The 19,187-nt window shown below is 39.8% G+C and overlaps 1 protein-coding gene across 3 annotated transcripts in view; it reads right to left on the bottom strand.

Moving 5' to 3' along the window:
- Nucleotides 1-19,187, bottom strand: part of LOC125414793 (bifunctional heparan sulfate N-deacetylase/N-sulfotransferase 3) — a 157,344-nt gene that overhangs the window by 97,554 nt on the left and 40,603 nt on the right. For all 3 annotated transcript variants that reach the window (XM_085677752.2, XM_085677753.2, XM_087897606.1), the window contains exons 3-4: nucleotides 8,050-8,137; nucleotides 2,348-2,502 (exon numbers count right to left, since the gene is read on the bottom strand). In XM_085677752.2, coding sequence (XP_085533878.2) covers nucleotides 2,348-2,502; nucleotides 8,050-8,137 — 243 coding nt within the window. The remainder of the gene's footprint in view (nucleotides 1-2,347; nucleotides 2,503-8,049; nucleotides 8,138-19,187) is intronic.

Raw genomic sequence — 19,187 nt, 5'->3', positions numbered from 1 at the left:
GAGGATGGTCCGGATGGCATTCCCTACAGCGTGGCTTGCACTGACTTCAAGCAGCTTTGAGTGGGATAAATAATATCCAGCCACATGGAATGCTGCTTGGTCTCAAGTTGTCTTTTGGACCACGTAGAGAATTGCCTGTATTGGGAACTGTGGGACTCGAGGGAGAAAGTTTCCCTGGGAGTCCTCCTTCAAGTTTTCCAGATGACCATACATACCCATAATTAATTACTAAACAGAAGAGACTAGATTGACACTCGTGAATTGGATGAGGAAGTTTGGGGAACAAGTTATGCAGTATTAGAGGGCTTGGATTTCTTTCTTTAATTCTACCAGTGAGCTTTATAACCCTAGAGTGCATTCTGTGATTCTCACCTATAAAGGGAGACTACATATGTTTTGAATTCAGGGTTGTTACAAAGATCAGAAGAAACAATGAATAGTAGGACTGGAAAATGAAACCTATGCCCCTTTCCTCTTTGGATTTAGCAAGAACGTAACTTTGGAGGCCTAATATCTTAATGGCAGTTGAATGAACTAATATGTACTTACAAACTCTGGACCTCACATTAAGCAATTGCCATATCAATACAAAATTTAAATCATTTAAAGACTTTATTTCCATTTTCCGTAATGTTGAACATTTCAGGAGTCGAGGCAAAAACTGAAATGACAGTTTTAAGATACTAAATATAAAGATGAAAACAGCAGTTGGAGCCCATCGTCTGCTACTTCTTATCACTGCTTCGTGCAGTTCATATACACATGCAATAGATAGTGCGTATATATTATATAATAATATACAATATAGTCTATTTTGTGTTTTGGGGTTATTTCCATGTTTCTTAGTTCAGCCTTTCTCATATATCCTGCTTTGACCACATTAAAAGTTCACTTATTTAGGTTCAATCAAATACTAAAGATAAACTGGCTTTCAGTTTTGTTTTTTAAGATAAATTTTGGGTTTCTTTTCTTAAGATCCTTCACAATTATTGTCTATGGCCTTAAGAGACAGACTTTGGGTTGTCAATGTATAATTAGCAATGATATTCATAAATCTTTGCCTGGATCTAGAGTCAGATGAAGAATGATAAGATTTCAATTTTGAATCATTCTAACAATTGAGGATGAAATTGTAAAAAATGCACAGGTCTGATTTTACCATTTACTTTCAAGTATTTAATTGTCAGCATTGCTGTGTTCGGCAACCTCAGTCTTCTGGATAGAGCATTGGGAGCTTTCAGTTCTATGGCAGTGTGTGACTGTGTTTACTCAGTTTTACATGTTCGGGACCATTCACAGCCTCAGGGAGAAAGGCAACGCTTGTGTCATGAAAGTTTGCAAATACTGTCAAAATCCTGTTCTTCTGTTGGTTTCGAGAAGCCCTACATTTTCCTTCTCGTCAAAACGTCAATATACGAGAATGGTACCCTTGAGATTCTGTTTCGATAACAGGATTAAAGTTAGAGAAATCTGAGTCCCAATGTGCCCTGCAAAGAGTTAGATTTTGCATATCTTTAGGGAAAAAAATACACTCTGCTAATTTTAACTGACTTGTGTGTAAGTTTGAGTAAGCAACCATAATATTGATAGTGAAAATTCCTTGGCTCCTGCAGCTGGTGTAGAATACCATTCCATGAAAAGGGATTTGGGTCCTCTCTGACCAAGGGAGCATTTCCCTTCATATAATACTTATTAGAAATTTTACCACAAATTTCTCTGCCTCCAAATCACAGCACCTTCAGTATAAACCAGCATGCTTTCCTTCTGATGAGCAAAGGCTCCATCCTAACTTATACAGTATCACTTCTTTGACTTGTGTCTACTTTATGGCCTCCCATTCGGTTTGTTATGCCAACCTCATTTCAATCCACCATGACACCTTAGTTTTATTTGCATTTCTGGATATACTGAGTCCCATTTTCACCATAATGTATTCTTGCCCACCTTGATGACAGTTATTCTCTGAACTGGGGGGAGGGGGCTTGTGTTCTTATAATACCACGTGACATGAAGTCACAGAATATTTCATTCTGCTATAGACTTATTTTATTTTTGTCTCTCAGTGCACTGCAGCAGGAAGCTCCTGTATAGGAGATGTGTATTAGGAATGCTGACCATAAATTAAAGCTGTCAAAGCACCAAACCCAGGGATAAGTGCACAGTACAAACTCAAGAGCCATACATGGAAAGGACAGAATACCAAGATTTTAATGGCTACTGTGAGAGCTGCTTAAGGAAAGCCAGCACAACACAACCTTGAGGCGATTTCCCCGCCCCCCCCCCCCCTTTGCTCCTTCCCTTGCCACTGTAAACGAGTTCAGGGCAGTAGTCAGCGTGGGTTACTTACTAAGGCAAATTTTTTGTTGAGAATCATCTGCTCTACTAAAGAGGACTCGTTGTGGAAGAGGTGGGGCTGCATGTGACTCCACATGTGAGGAAACCACCAGAACTCATCCACAGACCCCAGCAGGAGGTCATCCCCTTCATCTTCCTCTTCGGTCCCTGTAGGGGCAGAAGAAATGATTATTCATTTAATTACAAATGCATTTTCATCTTATTTGCCTATCTGTCTGTCTGTTTGTCTATCATTTATCTATCTCTCATCTATCTCTATCATTTATCTATTATATTTATTATATATCATTTATGTAATATCTATCTACTATACATCTATCATCTATATTAGTACTTATCTATCAATCAGTTATCATGTAATTTATTTAGAAGACACAATTATCTCACATGCACACAAGTCATTGAACCTAAAATTTAGTGAAGGAAACTCTGTTAAGGAATAATTAGAGGCTGTGACAAAACTTTTTAAAAACGTAATTTTAAATTATGTACACGTGTATTTCTGTATGTGGGCATCTGTATGCATGCGTGGTGCCAGCAGAGGCCAGAAGAAGTGTCAGAGCGCCTGGAGCTGTGTTACAGCTGGTTGTGAAACACCTGACAGAGGTCAATGTTGCAGAATATTTCATTACACTGTGTGAAGATGTGTCACTGTGATTGGTTAAATAAAGAGCTGAGTGGTCAACAGCTAGGAAGGAAGAGGTTAGGCAGGACTTCTGGGGACAGAGAAGACTCTGAGAAGAAGAAAGGTGGAGACACCAGCAGATTCAGAGCAAGTTGGACATGCTGTACTGAGAAAAGGTAAAAACCACGTGACTGAAAATAGATTAATAGAATCAGATTAATTTAAGGTATAAGAGCTAGTCGGGGGCAAGACTAAGCTTTCATAATTAATAAGTCTCTGTGTCATTATTTGGGAGCTGGTGAGCCTAAAGACAGTCTGACAAGAAAGCTTGCTAGAGGTCGTAGCAATATCTCTCGCTCTCTGAAAGACCAATACACACTCTTAACCGCTGAGCCACCTCTCCAGCTCCAAAACTTTAAAAAAGTTATTAAACATTAGATATGAATATCAAAATATTTTAATTTCATCCTTAAAATTAATATTTAAATATAATGTTTATAATAAGTATAATCACTCACAAAGTTATCAGACTCTTTCATTATCAGAGTCTTTGTACATCTTGTAGTATAGAGAGAATGAATAAAACAGACTAACCAATACTTTACAAATAGTCAGACTGCAGAAGAGGATGTAGATTATTTTGACATGGCTTGTACATTCAGATGCAAGCAAATAGCTTCCTGGTTTGTGATGGCGTTGGCACACAGTGGTATCTGTCTGTGGCACACAGTGGTGTCCGTGGCACACAGTGGTGTCTATGGTAGTCCCTTGCCTCACCTTTCACGGTGGAAACAGAGAAGTCTCTTGAGGTCTCTCAGTTAACATCTCATCTTGGGCTCTACCTCCTCAGCCAGGACACTGTGATGGAGTTAGCTGGAGCCCCCTAGTGTGTGATCCATTTCCTAGGCTGCCTCTTCTGCTCCTCCTTCCTTGTCACACGCAGCATCTGTCTTTCCCTGCATCTGTCTGTCAGCATTGCTTCATTTTCCAACTAGCTTTGCTCAGAGTTTGTTTAAGGGGGAGAGAGCAATGGATCTCAGGGTTCTTTAGAGAGATGCTTCAGCATGTTCGTTACCCCTCTCTGAACATCATGGTAGAACTGCAATGACAACTTTTATACATTGGAAGCATACTGGATTTAGAGAAAATATTTCTACCGTCTGACAGATTTATCTTCATTCATAGGAAATGTAATTTTATGTCTTTCATTTTTCTTAATAGCTTTATTTATCTGTCTCCCTTGAATCCCACTTCGGGTATATTTTAGATCAGAATCAATTTTATTGAGTGAAAGTATCTATTTACTACTTTCAAGATTATGTTAAGACAAATGAAATCAATGTAGCTGCCTGAGCTTGGATTACTCTGGCCTCCTCTGTAGGAAACAGAGGACAGAAATGAGTAGTCAAATCCCTTACGTTATTAAAAATGATGCTTGAGCCCAATAAAGCCACTGTCAAGAGGAGCTTGTAAGTCTACTTACAAGACTTACCCTGCAGCATGTCTGTCTTTGCTTCTATGTTGTGCACTGCCACGGACTGAGACCGCAGCAAAGGTAAGGCAATGGTGAACAGTTTTATGGCGCGGTGCTGGCTCTGCTGTTCTATTCTCACAATGCCCTGTGGCTGGCTAGGGTCACAGGGAACCTGACTTTCTCACATAAGGAGGCTGATCTTTACAGAGGCCAAGCAGCAGGCCCTGAGTTCTAATTTAATTGAGCAACTCTACGTTTAGGGCCCTTAGTTATTCTTCACTGGCTGAATGCAGACTCCAGAAATGGCAGAGTTTCCTAATTAAATACCACAGAGTTTTCCCCATTCAGGGAACTCTGTGAGGCAATCAGAATGCACAGATGTTCTTACTAAAGCTACTTCTCAGGGTTTGCCTGATATGGTCTAGCCTCACTAACCCGTAGGAAACAGAACTCTTTCTGCTGCCTAACTTCCCTAATGAATGACTGTCAATTAACTAATAAGCTCTGTAGGAAAACTGCAGTCTGGTTAACTGAGTTTTATAACATCTAATTTGAGAGGCTGAGACTTAAATTTCACATTTGTTCTCAAGAAGACTCATGCCTCAGATCTTAGAGGCCCTGGCTGTCACCGTGCAGGGTCTTTTATCGTCTACACAGACAAGGAGGTCTCGTCAACTTTGCCTCTGCTTTCCTCCCATGTGGGCAGCTCTTCTGTCGGTTTAGAGAGAACACTCTCACCATGAGCTGTGAGAAGTGCTTTCATTAGAGAGAAAGAAAAAAACCAAATAACAAAACACAACCCTTTCAGAGCTTAGAACGAAGGAGTTGGATGAATGGCACCATTTCTAGCGTCTAGGGTTGAAGGGAGTTGCCAGGAGATGTTTGTGTGTTTCCTGAGTTTGGACTGTCCTGGTTTTCACTCTATAGTTCTTTCTCTCACCACCTTCCATTTGGTTTGAACATGGAATGAATGTCCCATTGGCTCATGTGTTGAAGGCTTGGTCCTCAGCTGCAGGTGCTATTTTGGGAGGGTGGCAAGTACTCAAGGGGCCTAGTTACAGGAGGGAGGTTATTGGAGATGAGTCTCTAAGAGCATACTTTCTCCCTAACCCCTTTTTCTTCTGTTTTGTGATTGTTAGGTGCTGTGGGAATGCGTTCAGCCAAGATCCTTTTGGATCCCAGCTCACTGGGGCGTGGTCTGAGGTACAATAAGCACAGCCAGGAAGTGCGCTCGCCCCTTTTTCCTTTTCACTTGGTTGGTGGTCAGAGTTCCCTTTGCAGCTCCTGGCAGCCGCAAAGCAGAGGAGCGCAGCGGTTTCCTTATCGCGAGCATTCCCCAATAAACATTTGTTATCCTTTATTACGGGCTCTCCTGGACCTCCTTAATTATGTGACACTTATGAGGTTAATGACTATTCTACCGCACACAGCCACCTTGACACTCTGCCCCACCACAAGCCCAGCCATGATGGGCAAAGCAGACGGTGGGTGAAACTTCAGAAAACAAAATTCACACTGTTTTCTATTAAACCCTCCCTCAGGCACTTACTGCAGTAACAGCGTGAATAACACCACTTCTTTCAAAGATATACATTCAGTATGTTTTCTGATTCCTTCCCTGCATCTTGAGTTCCCTCTCCTTACAGATGTCAAAGCAACTAACACGTGATATTAGGGAGGTGGCTACGGACATGGAGTTTCTTCTCAATGTTATGAAAGGCAGCAGCATGAAGTGGGGCTAGCACTGTCAGAACCAGGACCAGAGCTTCTGCACCCTGGAGAGCCTTCTGTAGGGGGCACACCCTCATTTCTAGTTTAAGAAATCTTTAGATATCACAAGACTGTGAATCTGTGATCAATCTGGAACTTATTTTGTATTTTTTCTCAACTTGGGTCAAGCAAGCTAACTTCTTTCCACAGTAAAGTTGTGTAAGCAGCACTAATTATCGGAAAGCCCATGCCCATCAGAGACGAGATTAGCGTGTTTCTAGGAACTGTGTTTCTTTCTCCCTTTTTAACTTGCTGGATCTGCGTGCTTCCATCACACACCTTACAGGAAGTAACTTTGTGATTACTACTAGCGTTTGCTAATGCAACCATTGCAGTTTGCTTCATCTTCCTTAGAACTGCTTTGGCTCTTCTTGGCTACTTGAATTTTCAAGTAAATTTTAGAATCATGTCACCAATACCCACAAAGAAACGCGTCAGAACTGTGTCTGAGACTGAAATATAATTAATTGTGTTAATTATAGATCAATTTAAGAAGGACTGAATTCTTAAATATCTAGTCTTCCAATCCTTGGATATGTTTCAGCTTCTTAAAGTTACATTTGAATACAACGGAATAATTCCAATATTTACTCCTAAAACTTTGTGGATGGAATGGTAAATGAAACTTGGTTTTATTTATCTGACTTTGATGTTGGTGTGCAAAAACATATCTGATTTCGTATATTACACAAGACCCAAAAAAAAGCTATTAGAAAAGATAAAATTGACATTAAAATGAACTACTTTTATTACCCACAAACACACACAGAGAAAAGACAACCCAGACTGTGAGAGGAAAGAACTTACAATGCATGTGACTGAGAAATCGACACAGAATAGAACAAGGATCTACAAATCAGTAACAAGAAAAAACTTAGAAATAAGCATGCCTCAGGAAAGGGCCTCACATAACCAGTAATCATGTGTATAGGTTCACTTTCTATTCGTAAGAGAAATACGTATGAAAACCATCATATGAATTTCTACATTCCCAGAGCACAGCTGAAATTTAAAAGGGAAATAACATGAAATATGAGGCACGGTCCTCAGACAGCTAGAAATTCACACTGGAAAAATTCGTCTGTGAAATAGGTTGGCCTTTCCTCTTCAGGTTTTCATCTATGTGTCATGTGAGCAGCTCCACTCTGGGCTGGGGTCCAACAGAAAAGAACTTACATTCTCTGAGGGACAGGGATGAACGCCTAACAGGATGATCTAAGAAATGCCAAAGGCTAGAAATAACCTTCTACACTGCAGTAGGATGAACAAAGTGTTGGGATGCTCCACGAAACACTACCAAGAAAACGGAGAGAATGATAATCTAAGCACCATATCTGTGTGACTAACACAAGGTATTATGACAACAACAGCAGAGGCTGGATGTGGTGAGTTTTACACTTACGTAAGACACAGGTGTATCTAACGAGGTACTGGAAGCCAGGGAGCAGTTTAGAAGTGTTAGAAGCAGGAGGCTAGAGACTACAAGAAGGGAATAAGATGGGGGTACGATGATACTTTCCTTGCTCTGCTTGAGAGCTAAACCACTGTGTACGGTTTGTGAAAATTCACAAAAGATCATGTTTGCTATTTATGGATTTTCTGTATGTAAATTACAGGTCAACAAAAAGGAGAGACATTAGAAAAATATCATGAGCTTTAGAAACATTAACATTCTCTCTCTCTCTCTCTCTAAAAGACAGGGTTTCTCTCTGTCACCCTAGCTGTTCTGGAACTTCCGCTGTAGATCAGGCCGGCCTTGAACTTAGAGTCCAGCCTGCAGGAAAGTGGGAACAGGAGGGAAGTGAGATTCCAAACAGCGCCTTACCTGTGTGATAGAATTTCCCTGAAAATCCAAGGTTGAATGTGAAGTTTGTGATTTGAGCACGCAAGAGATTCTGAGTGTCAAGCAGGGCCTGAAATGCAGAATGAACAAAAGGTGTTTCAGAGTGACAAGGTACCAAAAGGCTTCATCCACATTCAGAGAATAAAACCACTCTATTTAAAACGAAGGGTGGAGTCTGGATGTTGAGATCACACAGAACATACATGCATACATGTACTAACATATTAGCCCATAAGAAACCAGTAGAACAAATGTTGCCTGTAGAAGACAAGTAAAAGGAAAAGTTTAATCCATATGTATAAAGGAAGTAGAGTATAATATATCTCTTTTTACCCATCAGGGACATAGAGAACCGATTTCAAAAGGACATTCAATTTAAATGAAACTTGGCAAGAACATATGTGGGAAAAAAAACACACTGGCATTTCTCAGCGATATCTTTGTTCTTCAAAACACAAAATTCTTAACTTTTAAGTCTGAGCTTCCCACAGATAATGATTGCTATTCAAAAGAAGATATCAAATCTATTATTTGCCCATTAAAACAGCTATCCATGGTGGTTTATTTTGACTGACAGCTGGCGTGGAAGGGATAATTCTGTGGGATTAATAACACACACCTCTGATTGTGTCTATGAAAGGATATGCTAGTGGGACTAGCTGAGAGAAAGATGGTCTCCTGAGTACGTACAGTGTCACTCAGGAGATTGGGACTAAGTTGGAAGAGACGAGAAAAAAAATGGAGCAAGTCAGCTGGTGTAGGCCGTCTCTCCTTTGTGCTTTTGCCCTTTCTGGCTGTCATAAACTCTGTTCTCATGCATGCACCGTGAAGAACTGGAGCCATAAGCCAAAATCAATAGCCCCTCTATCTAAGCTATGGCAAGCATTTTGTCAGAGGAGAGAGTATGCACAATGCACTTCTCATCAGGAGTGGCCCGGGAAGCATGGTTTGGTTTTATGTGTAAATTCCACTGTCTCTGAATATTTAGTGGACTCTCATTGTTTCTTTTCCTTTACTGTCTGATTCTTATGTAAATCCCAATGACTCCAATTACTCAGTCCCTCCCTCGCTCCCCCACTCTCTCTCCTGCTTGTGTCCTTAGAACTTAGTGTTCATCTCAATCAGACACAAACAGCGCGATTGGTTTTCAAAAAGATCTCGATTAACACTTCACTTTAGGTTAACACTTCACTTTACCCATGAAGAGACTGAGGCAAAGAGATCCTAAATGAAAAGCACAGACATAGCGTGGCTCTCACATTGGCCTTCTATCCAGATGCTTTTTCCTCTAGGACATCCAGGCCCTCAACTAACCGGATGCTCTCAACAGCAGAACTGATGCTCTGAAGCACCTGAGATGCCTTTGTGCAGAGTCTCCGTCTTCATTCGGTAACCACCCGATGGTCGCCTGCCTCATCAGAATGCAACCTATGTTCCTCTGTGCGCAGGCAGAGGACGAAATGCTTTCTTCCCAAAATTAAACTCGTCTAATCAATCACTGATTACTGAAATGTAAGTACGTAATTGTTTCCCTAACATTTCTTTGTTTGCAAGAACCAACTCTCTCGTATGCCTGACTGAATGATACACTATGTGGGTCTACATGACGCTGATGGATGGAGGGTCTGCCAGTGGATTTCTACACTGAGCTATGACGGTACAAACCTTAATTGATGCCAGTGTCCCTGGACACAGAGAGAGCTTGTTCTTATAAGGGCTGGGCGTAGGATGGGCACAGGAAGAAAAACGGGATGGGTGAGTGTGCAGCAGTGAGGAAGGGGATTTCTGACTTCTCCCAGGAGCTGACGAGCTAGACTCTGTTGCAAGGAGGGTGCTGAACGGGTATAAGGTCTGCGCCTTTTCCTTTCAACATCTGGGGAAGTTACGGTGCAGTCTTTGATAGGACAGTCTTGGAGGTCAGCCAGTATTAACTGGAATTCTGGACCTCGCCCTTTTCCACTTTTAGGCATGTTATTAAACTTTCAAAGCCCGAGTCTCATCATTGTTAAAGCCGGGTAATAACACTCACTTCAGAGCTCTATCTGAAGATTAAACGAGACAATTCGTTTATGCTGTTGGTGCAGTGACTGGAACAGAATCCGTGGGCAGCACTGAGCATTGCTGTTCTTCCGTCTCGGGTGCTGCATGCATCACTACAGCTGACACAGTTGTTACCTTTGACTTCTAGAAGAAAAGCTGTGGTACTTGCTTTAGCTTTGTCTTCATTTGTAAAGTTAAGACAGTCTTCTAACGCAGAGTATAATGAGGGTGAATCACACATGCAGGAGTGGTTAGAACAGTTTACTATAAAGCCATTAAAATATCTCTATCTCTATCTATCTATCTATCTATCTATCTATCTATCTATCTATCTATCTATCTATCATCCATCCATCATCTCCTTCCATTTATCTAACATCTATTTTTCTATCTTCTACCTATGTCATCTATCTATCTATCTATCTATCTATCTATCTATCTATCTATCTATCCCTTCTTTATATAACATTTATCTATCACCTGACTACCTCTCATCTACCTATCAATCATGTCTACCTACCTACCTATCTATGTATCTATCTATGTATCTATCTATCTATCCCTTCTTTATATAACATTTATCTATCACCTGACTACCTCTCATCTACCTATCAATCATGTCTGTCTGTCTGTCTATCTATCTATCTATCTATCTATCTATCTATCTATCTATCTATCTATCTATCTATCATCCACCCATCATCTCCTTCCATTTATCTAACATCTATTTTTCTATCTTCTACCTATGTCATCTATCTATCTATCTATCTATCTATCTATCTATCTATCTATCCCTTCTTTATATAACATTTATCTATCATCTGACTACCTCTCATCTACCTATCAATCATGTCTACCTACCTACCTATCTATGTATCTATCTATCTATGTATCTATGTATCTATCTATCTATCTATCTATCTATCTATCTATCTATCTATCTATCTATCATCTTCCATCCATCCACTGCTTAGTTTGTTGTCCTTACTTGATTTATATTGTTCCTCTGCTTCTTTTCTGCCTGTCCTTTTCTTCTTGTCATTGTTTCTCTCCAGCTGAACATTCTAGCTTTTTCTGTGTGGACTTGTCTTATCTCGCTTCTTTTTTCCACTTTACTCCAATTTATCTTTTCTTATTTACTTAGGGGCTACACATTCAAAATCTATTATAAAATTATTTCTTGCATATCCAATTACCCCACTAAAACTGGGAATCCACCATTCATTCTTTCCTTTTGCCCTTTTTGTTGGAACCAGCCCTCAGTGAACTCTGTTTTGTGGCCATAGACTGAAGTTTTAAAATGTATAGTTGTGATCACTGTTCTTTAGGAGAAAACAAACAAACCTCTTATCCCTGGGGTTTAGAAGCTAAATTAAGTTCTTGCATGATAATATCTTTTACAGCTAGAATGTATGAATCCCAATGACTCAACTCCCCCTGAGTTTTGCCAGTTTGAATATTTCACACATTTATAACATATTTTAAAAACAAACACTCAAGCCCTTAGAAGATATATGAACATATGGCCATACTAATTATGTATGGTGAGACAGTACATCCTACTTGTCAAGTCAATCAGACTGAGGAGTGTGGAAAAAAATTAGCAAAGCACACCTGGGGTTGCCAGCAAGGACATTCCAGAGGTGGTTGGATCCTGAGGGCTCTGACTCACTGCTTGGACCAGCTCTTGATGGATTCAAAACATGATGGCATTATTGGGAAAAGATCAAAGGGAGGGGGTAGAGCCTGACTGAGGAAGTAGGACACAGGCCTTATCCTTGGGGATTGTATGGTACCCCAATTCCTCTGCGGATTCCCCTTTCCTACTTGTAGGCCTTTACAATGTGCACTTCTGTTTCCCCATACCCTCTGTGCTCTGAAGATGCTTCTGAAATCAGAAGCCAAAATCAATCCTTCTTCACTTAAGTCCACCCAGATATTTAGTCATAGGGATAAAAACTGAGTAGTCAACACATGGTAAAGAGGAAATTTGTGTCCAGATGGTATTTATGTACTTAGGGTAAACAGCAACACGTCTCGTACTTAAATTGATTTTACAAACCAGATTTTGGGAATGCGCATGAGAAAAAAACATCTTATTTTTATGCATTTTTTCATTGTTTTAAAACATATTTTGTGTAAGAAGTTTAAGTACCTGGGAATGTTTTGAGACAACATCCTTTTCGCTAACCTTGCTATTGCTGGAATGAAATGATTATCTGGAGCAAGGTGCTCGCCACTATGAACAAATATCAGAAATCATTTCCTTGTTTTCAGTCTTCATTTGTGATATGTCTAAAATGATGTGACAGTATAAGTAACTAGCAATAAATGAAATCATTGTTACAACATTAACATGGAAAAATGCACAGAATTTGGGCAAACAGACCCCCTTCGGGGAGTGGAGTCTCTGACACAAAAGGCAAATAGTCACATTATTTCAAACACTAGTGTAGGAGTCTTGGAAGCATGGCTCTTAGTTTCAAGTGCGCTCATTACTGAAAAGTGGTATTTTTATTTTTAGGAATCCCGAAGCATAGCATGTATTTAACAGTATGACATATTTTTGCAATTCCATATATCACTGATTATTTTTAAAACAAGACATTTTAAAGTCATCTATTAAGATAGTATTGATACCACTCTTTATTTCCTCAATAACTAGGTCAATCTGTATACATGCAGATATAAGGGGATATAGGCAAATTAGAGTCATAGAAAGAGCCATTATGCTGTGAAAGAGGAATTATGGTATGCTAAAATCAGAATTAAAAGTACAGGCTTGATTTTTTATTTAATAGTATATTGTGGTTGGACATTATCCTTTCACCCCAAATCATGCCTTCTAATTAAAGTAGAATACTGGTAACATCAATTGGCTGTACTATAATTGATTTGATCATTTCTGCTTATTGTATATTTAAATTTCTTTTGTTTTGGCAAACATAAATCCTGTTTGTTGTGTAAGTCTGTATTTATATAGTAAGAACCCCTCCCAAGAGTCAAGCAATTCTATTTACTTTTGAATAAACAAACAAACTTTGCAGAAAATTTGAAAATGTTTACTAGAGTATTAAAAGGGAACATAATGGCCAAGAAAACTGTAAGACATTTGCATTCAAACATAACTCACAAAAATTTAAAAATCACTTTTTAAAACTGAATCTATACGCTGTTCTTTCTTAGCTTTTCAAGTTCTCATTATGTAAAGTCAAGAACATTTTCAAGATCTGGTTAAAGGCAAGAACAGATCTAATTTAAAGAAATTGAGCTCTGAGGATTGAGTAAAATGGAAGCTTTTATGTGGCTTTGGATTTCACTCAATTTTCCTTAACAGAATGAATACACTAAAGAGGGAAAATGAGAGGCAAAAATTAAAATTAAACATAATTGAAAAACATTTTTGCATGAATTGTTTCGGTATCCAGCAAATATGTGGCATTCTCCAGGAGAACACTGGCTAATTTTCATTTCTTATTTATACCACCTAGACAATATTCTGAGCCGCTCCACCATTTGTGAGTGAATAGACTAGGCTGATAAGCCAATCAAAGATGAAGAAGATATTTAATGCTGAGCATTGTGCTGGTTCATTTGTTAACTTGACAACAACCAGAAATACCTGGGAAGAGGTGGGCTAACTGCAGAGTTGTGGCCTGTGACCATATCTGTGGGCATTTCCTTGGTTACTGAGTGATGTGTGTGGGGCCACCCTAGGCTGGTGGACCTGGGCCGTATAAGAAAGCAGGCTCGGCAACCTAAGGGGAGCAAGCAAATAAGCGGTATTGCTCCATGGCCTCTGCTTTGGTTCCTGCCTCCAGGTTCCTGCCTTGCGCTCCCATGATGATGGACCATGACATAATTGTGTACACTGAATAATCCCTTTCTTCTCAAGCTTGTGCTGGTCAGTGGTTATCACACCAACAGAAACCAAGCTAGGACAAGTGTGCTTTTGAGCAGGAGGGAAAGCATGTATTACCCAAAATGTTAAGTATCTATATTGACTTAATTAAATAAAAGCAATTGGGTAGCTATTTGTAGAGACTATACTGTGTCTCTGTGCCACACACTTCTGAATTGGAGCATCAGAGCCACTTAGTATAATAGTGTAAGCCATTTCAGATGAAATGGGGAAACGGCCTCAAGTCCCTAAAACCCTAAAGCAGAAATGGGGCTGTGGTTCTAGGAGGACCCGGTGCCGCCCCCACCCTTTTTTTAGCCACGCTTGAAAACTTCTTTTTGCCTTGCCACAAAATTTCATCTCTGTTTCCTCTTGACACCCTGTAAAAAACAAAAATCATGTGCCCACAGTTTCCAGCTGTATTCCAAACATCTCTTAGCACTTAACGGGAGGTTCACCAACCAGCTGTGTGACAATCAGCATCACAGGGCTCAGAGTCTGTCTAAACGATGCTATTGAATCTTTCATTCCCCACAGGAATATTCATGTTTGTCATGTTTGTTCTGTATTAGCAGAGTAAAAACATACAGTTTGTGTGGAAGGTAAAGAGTCATATAACAGTATTAAATTGTTACATCTTTTAACTCATCTAGAACACACTTAATGCATATACTTTAAATTACATGCTAAGGGTTACTTTTCTTTAAACCGATTTAGGACTGAAATTGGCAAAAAATGATTTGTAACTAGGAAACAGAAAATTATTAAGTGTTATTGTTCACCGAGTAAGTGTTTTTATACACATTTTATTTAGTGTTTGGCTGATGCACATCAATAAGCAAAATACTGATGTACTTTTAAAAGAAAAATATACAAAGTAGTTCACAAATCTTTACATTACAGTATGTTTAGGAACTATTAGGTACGTTTTATCATTTAACTACTTAGAAAAACAGTTTTATATATCATAAAAATACTATAATACATGGAAATAATGTTATTTATTCTTCATAAGAAGTAAAAATGCTAAGTACCTATAAAAACATGGAAAGGGCCCTCAGCATTCCTTCCCCTTCCATTTGAAAGCAAAATGGGGCTGAGGCTTGCCTATCTACTCCACGAGACAATAGTTACATTTCTTGTAGCTCAAAAAGATGTTAGGAGCCACCATGCAAACATGTTTGTTTAGTGGGATAGGAGTAAATTTTTGACTGATCAGTCATGAAATCAAAAGGCTTGTGCAGTAGCTGTATGTTCATTTATTTGAGTATTTTTTAACCTTTGATAAAAATGTTGATATAACTCAAGTTGAAAACTAAAATTAGAGAACATTTTACTTTCTTTGTTTTTTTTTTTGTTTTTGTTTTTGTTTTTGTTTTTTTGAGAAAGTATGTCCTGGGTCAGTGCTTCTCAGGACTGATTTAAAAGAAATAAAGGAAAAAATAGTTCACAATCACAGTGTGACGCCCTTCAGAAACTGTCAACTACATCTCACACATCTACTACTTACAAAATAATTATATTATCACAATGATTTCAAAAATTTAAAATATTTTCTTTTAAGCAGCAGCAAATCACAAAAATAGTTTCCCAGAAAGTAGACTTCTGGGTTCTAGCCCAGACACTGAGTGGTGCTCCTGAAGCAAGACCTGAGGTGCTTTTGTGTACGTGGCCTCACACCACACTCTAAGCACCAGCCGTGTGTTTGCTGATTTGAAATGCTGATAGTTCAAGGTCGCGCGAGTTCATTTATAGACCTGTTCTTTCCTTCAGCATCTGAAAAGGTGCTGAAGACTATGAGCTTAGTAGGTCCCTGGCGCACAGTAGGCAGGAGGTAGTCAACAGCTCCACGGACAACTTAAGTAGTAGACATTGTGTATTTGCAAATAAGAAGTGTTCTAAAATATAATGTCTGAGGATTAGGTGAACCGAGCAGCAGCTCTAGGAGCTGTCCAGGTACTGAAGTGCTCTGTGCTTAGCTTTTTGTCTCACTTTGAATGGGATATGAGTTACCCAGGTAGCTGGTATCGGAGAGGCGTTTTTGGAGGTTAACATCAGAAGCAGGAGAGTCATGCTGACTGCCTTCTTTGTTTTCAGAGGGTTTTCCCAGATCAGTTGAAGATTTGAACAGAACAAACAGGCGAGAAGGGACTTTTCTCACATGACTGTCTCAAACTGGGACACTGGTCTTTTTTTTTTTTATTTTCTGCCCTAAAAATCAAATTCAGTTTTTCTCCCTCTAAAACTTTTCCCCATAGTTTAAAATATAAAAGTCCACTTCCGCCAGGCTAGGAGAAACAGCTACTCAGAATGCCTGGTCAGGCAAAGCACAAAACCTAGGCTAGGCAGCCCCAGCCTCGGGAGGGCAGGTTTGGGGAGCAGGTGCTTATGGGTCCAGAGGTGGCTGGAGCATCATCATTTCATAATGGAAAATGATCCAGTCTCTGAGGACAATGGCTTGGTGGTTGCTTACAAAGTCAAATAGAATCACTTTATAATTCAGTAGTTTCACCTCTGGGTGGGTACTCCAAAAACTGAAAAGTTTTTAGACAAATGTTTGTACACCAGTTCAGAGTAGCAAGGGTCAAAATCACCAAACCATGAAAATAACTCCAAATGCCCATTGATGGATAAATGGAAAAACAAATTGTGGTAGACATATTCAGTGTGATAGTATTCCCCCATGACATCTGGTGTAGGAGGGTCTTCTTTCTATGTGTTGCTTTCATTGGTCAAATAAAGAAACTGCCTTGGCTTTTTGATAGGGCAGAATTTAGATAGATGGAGAAGACCGAACAGAAGGCTGGGAGAAAGAAAGCAGAGTCAGGCAGATGCCATGGCTCTCCTCTCTGAGACGGACACTGGTTAGATTCATGCTGGTAAGCCACAGTCAAGTGGCAACACGGATTATTAGAAATGGGTTGAATCAAGATGTGAGAGTTAGCCAATAAGAGGCTAGAACTAATGGGCCAAGCAGTGTTTATGTATACAGTGTTTTGCCGACATTTATGCCTGCAGGCCAGAAGAGGGCACCAGATCTCATTACAGATGGTTGTGAGCCACCGTGTGGTTGCTGGGAATTGAACTCAGGACCTCTGGAAGAGCAGCCAGTGCTTTTTACCTCTGAGCCATCTCTCCAGTCCCTCCAAGCAGTGTTTAAATGAATACAGTTTCCGTGTAATTATTTCAGGTAAAGCTAGTTGGGAGCTGGGCAGGACGAAAAGCAGCCTGTTCACCATTTACACCACCACCAATGTACCAATATATGTCATGGCACAGCTATATCTTACATGCAAGCGGAGTGAACACTCTGGCAGGGATGTCAAATATTGTATGAACTTTTCATGTGCAGTATATGAATTCACAGAGATGGAGGCAGGCTGCTTCCCAGGACCTGGGAGTGAGCTGAAGTGAGACAGGAGTGTGGGGTCGATAAGATGGAAGGACAGGGTCTGCTAGGCAGAGATAGTAGTTGTGCCTAGGTATAAATACGCTAACAGCTCCTATTCTACTCTTAACTAGGTGGTTAATTAGATGACAGTGAGTTTCACCTCTGTAAACGAGAGTTTACAATCCTGAGCCCCGATGTCTGTGTGAGTTGATCTGAAATACTAATGGGTGTTTATGTGCCCTTTCCTACAATAGTGAACACCCAGCAGATGCCTTCTGTCTTTCAGGCTGGCATCAAGAGAGTTCTCCACAGTGTGCGTTGGAAGCACTGACAACTGCTTTCCCACCGCTTCCTAAAGACAAGCTTTCCCCATGTACAAGGTTTAGCCAATTTTCCAAGCCTCTGACTACATAATCTTGGTGTGGTTTTCTTTATCTTCTATACTTACATAGAGAAAAAAAACCCTCAGTTTTATTACGGTATAATTGATAAGTAAAAATTATATATATTTACAGTATAAAGTGTCATATTTTGAAACATATATGCATTGCAAAATAGTTAACTCAAGCAGGTGGATAAATCATTACTACTGGATAAGAGCCCTCACTGGGGGCAGTGGGACTCTCAGAAATCTGTAACCTATGAATGGTTCATACAGACACGGGATAAGCCTTTGAAGAATTCCTTTACACAGCTTCACACCGGACTGCAGAACTTGTTTTAGGAGTTTTAAAACGGTTTGTAGTTTCCTTTGATACAAGTTGGGGAAAAAAGAACACAAATGTCTACTTTACCTAACAGCTTTCTTCATCAAGAACCTAAGAAGCCTATGAGATTGGAATGCTAACGCTACTAGGAAGAAAATAAAAAAGTTGAGTTTTGTTATGATCTGAATGTGCCACCAAAGTTTATATACTGAAATGTAATCACCCATGTATTACAGCTGGAGGGGCTTTAGGATGACGGAGTCAAGAGCATGGATGAAGTAGGGTCCCTACACAGAGCTAGATATGGTGCCTGCCTTTCCTGTCCCTTCCACTAGTGAGGGTGTGATATCAGCATCTGCTTCCTAGTATTGTGACAACACAAATCCATCTGGAAAGAGAGGCCTGGGTCTTTATGTACGTGGAAGCCGCCATCTTCCAGCCTCAGACTGACAGAAAGAGTCTCTTGTGTATAAGTTACCAGTGTGGGATGTTTTATGACAGCACCCTAACTCACCGAGGCAGATTTAATTGTTAGGAAAGGTAAATTGTCACTTGGAGTCACTCCCCTTTTCACACTATTCTGGTAGGATTTATGATTTAATTTCTGAGGGCAGAAAAAATTAAATTCTATAAACTGCAGAGAAAGATGCCGAAGAAACTAATGAAAGAATTAGGCAGGGGAAGAGTAAATCATCAAAGAGAAATTACACAGCTATGCAAATTAGGGCGTGGGGAGAAGAGGACACATCTCTCTCTCTCCCTCTCCCTCTGTCTGTTCACTGTGCTTTAGTGAGAGAGAGCTAATGTCGCACCATAGAATTCTCAGTCACGTTGCTAATTCAAGTCACATTGAGTGAATGTCTACTATGTGTCATATCTTTTGTTAGTTGCCGGGATAATCAAATTAAATCTGTCATTCAGTGACAGGATGTTTTGAGGAGAAAATGAGATTTTTAAAAAAGATCTCTTCATGCTTTAACTGAACAAGTATATAAAGTTATCCCAATCATTTAAAGTAAAATTTTGGAAAAATTGTTCACATTGGCAGATGGCATCCTCGAATGAATTAGAGACGTCCTTT

Source organism: Myodes glareolus, chromosome 17 (assembly GCF_982192425.1).
Source record: "Myodes glareolus chromosome 17, mMyoGla1.1, whole genome shotgun sequence".
NCBI classification, from domain to species: domain Eukaryota; kingdom Metazoa; phylum Chordata; class Mammalia; order Rodentia; family Cricetidae; genus Myodes; species Myodes glareolus.
This window is presented reverse-complemented; position numbering and strand designations above follow the sequence as displayed.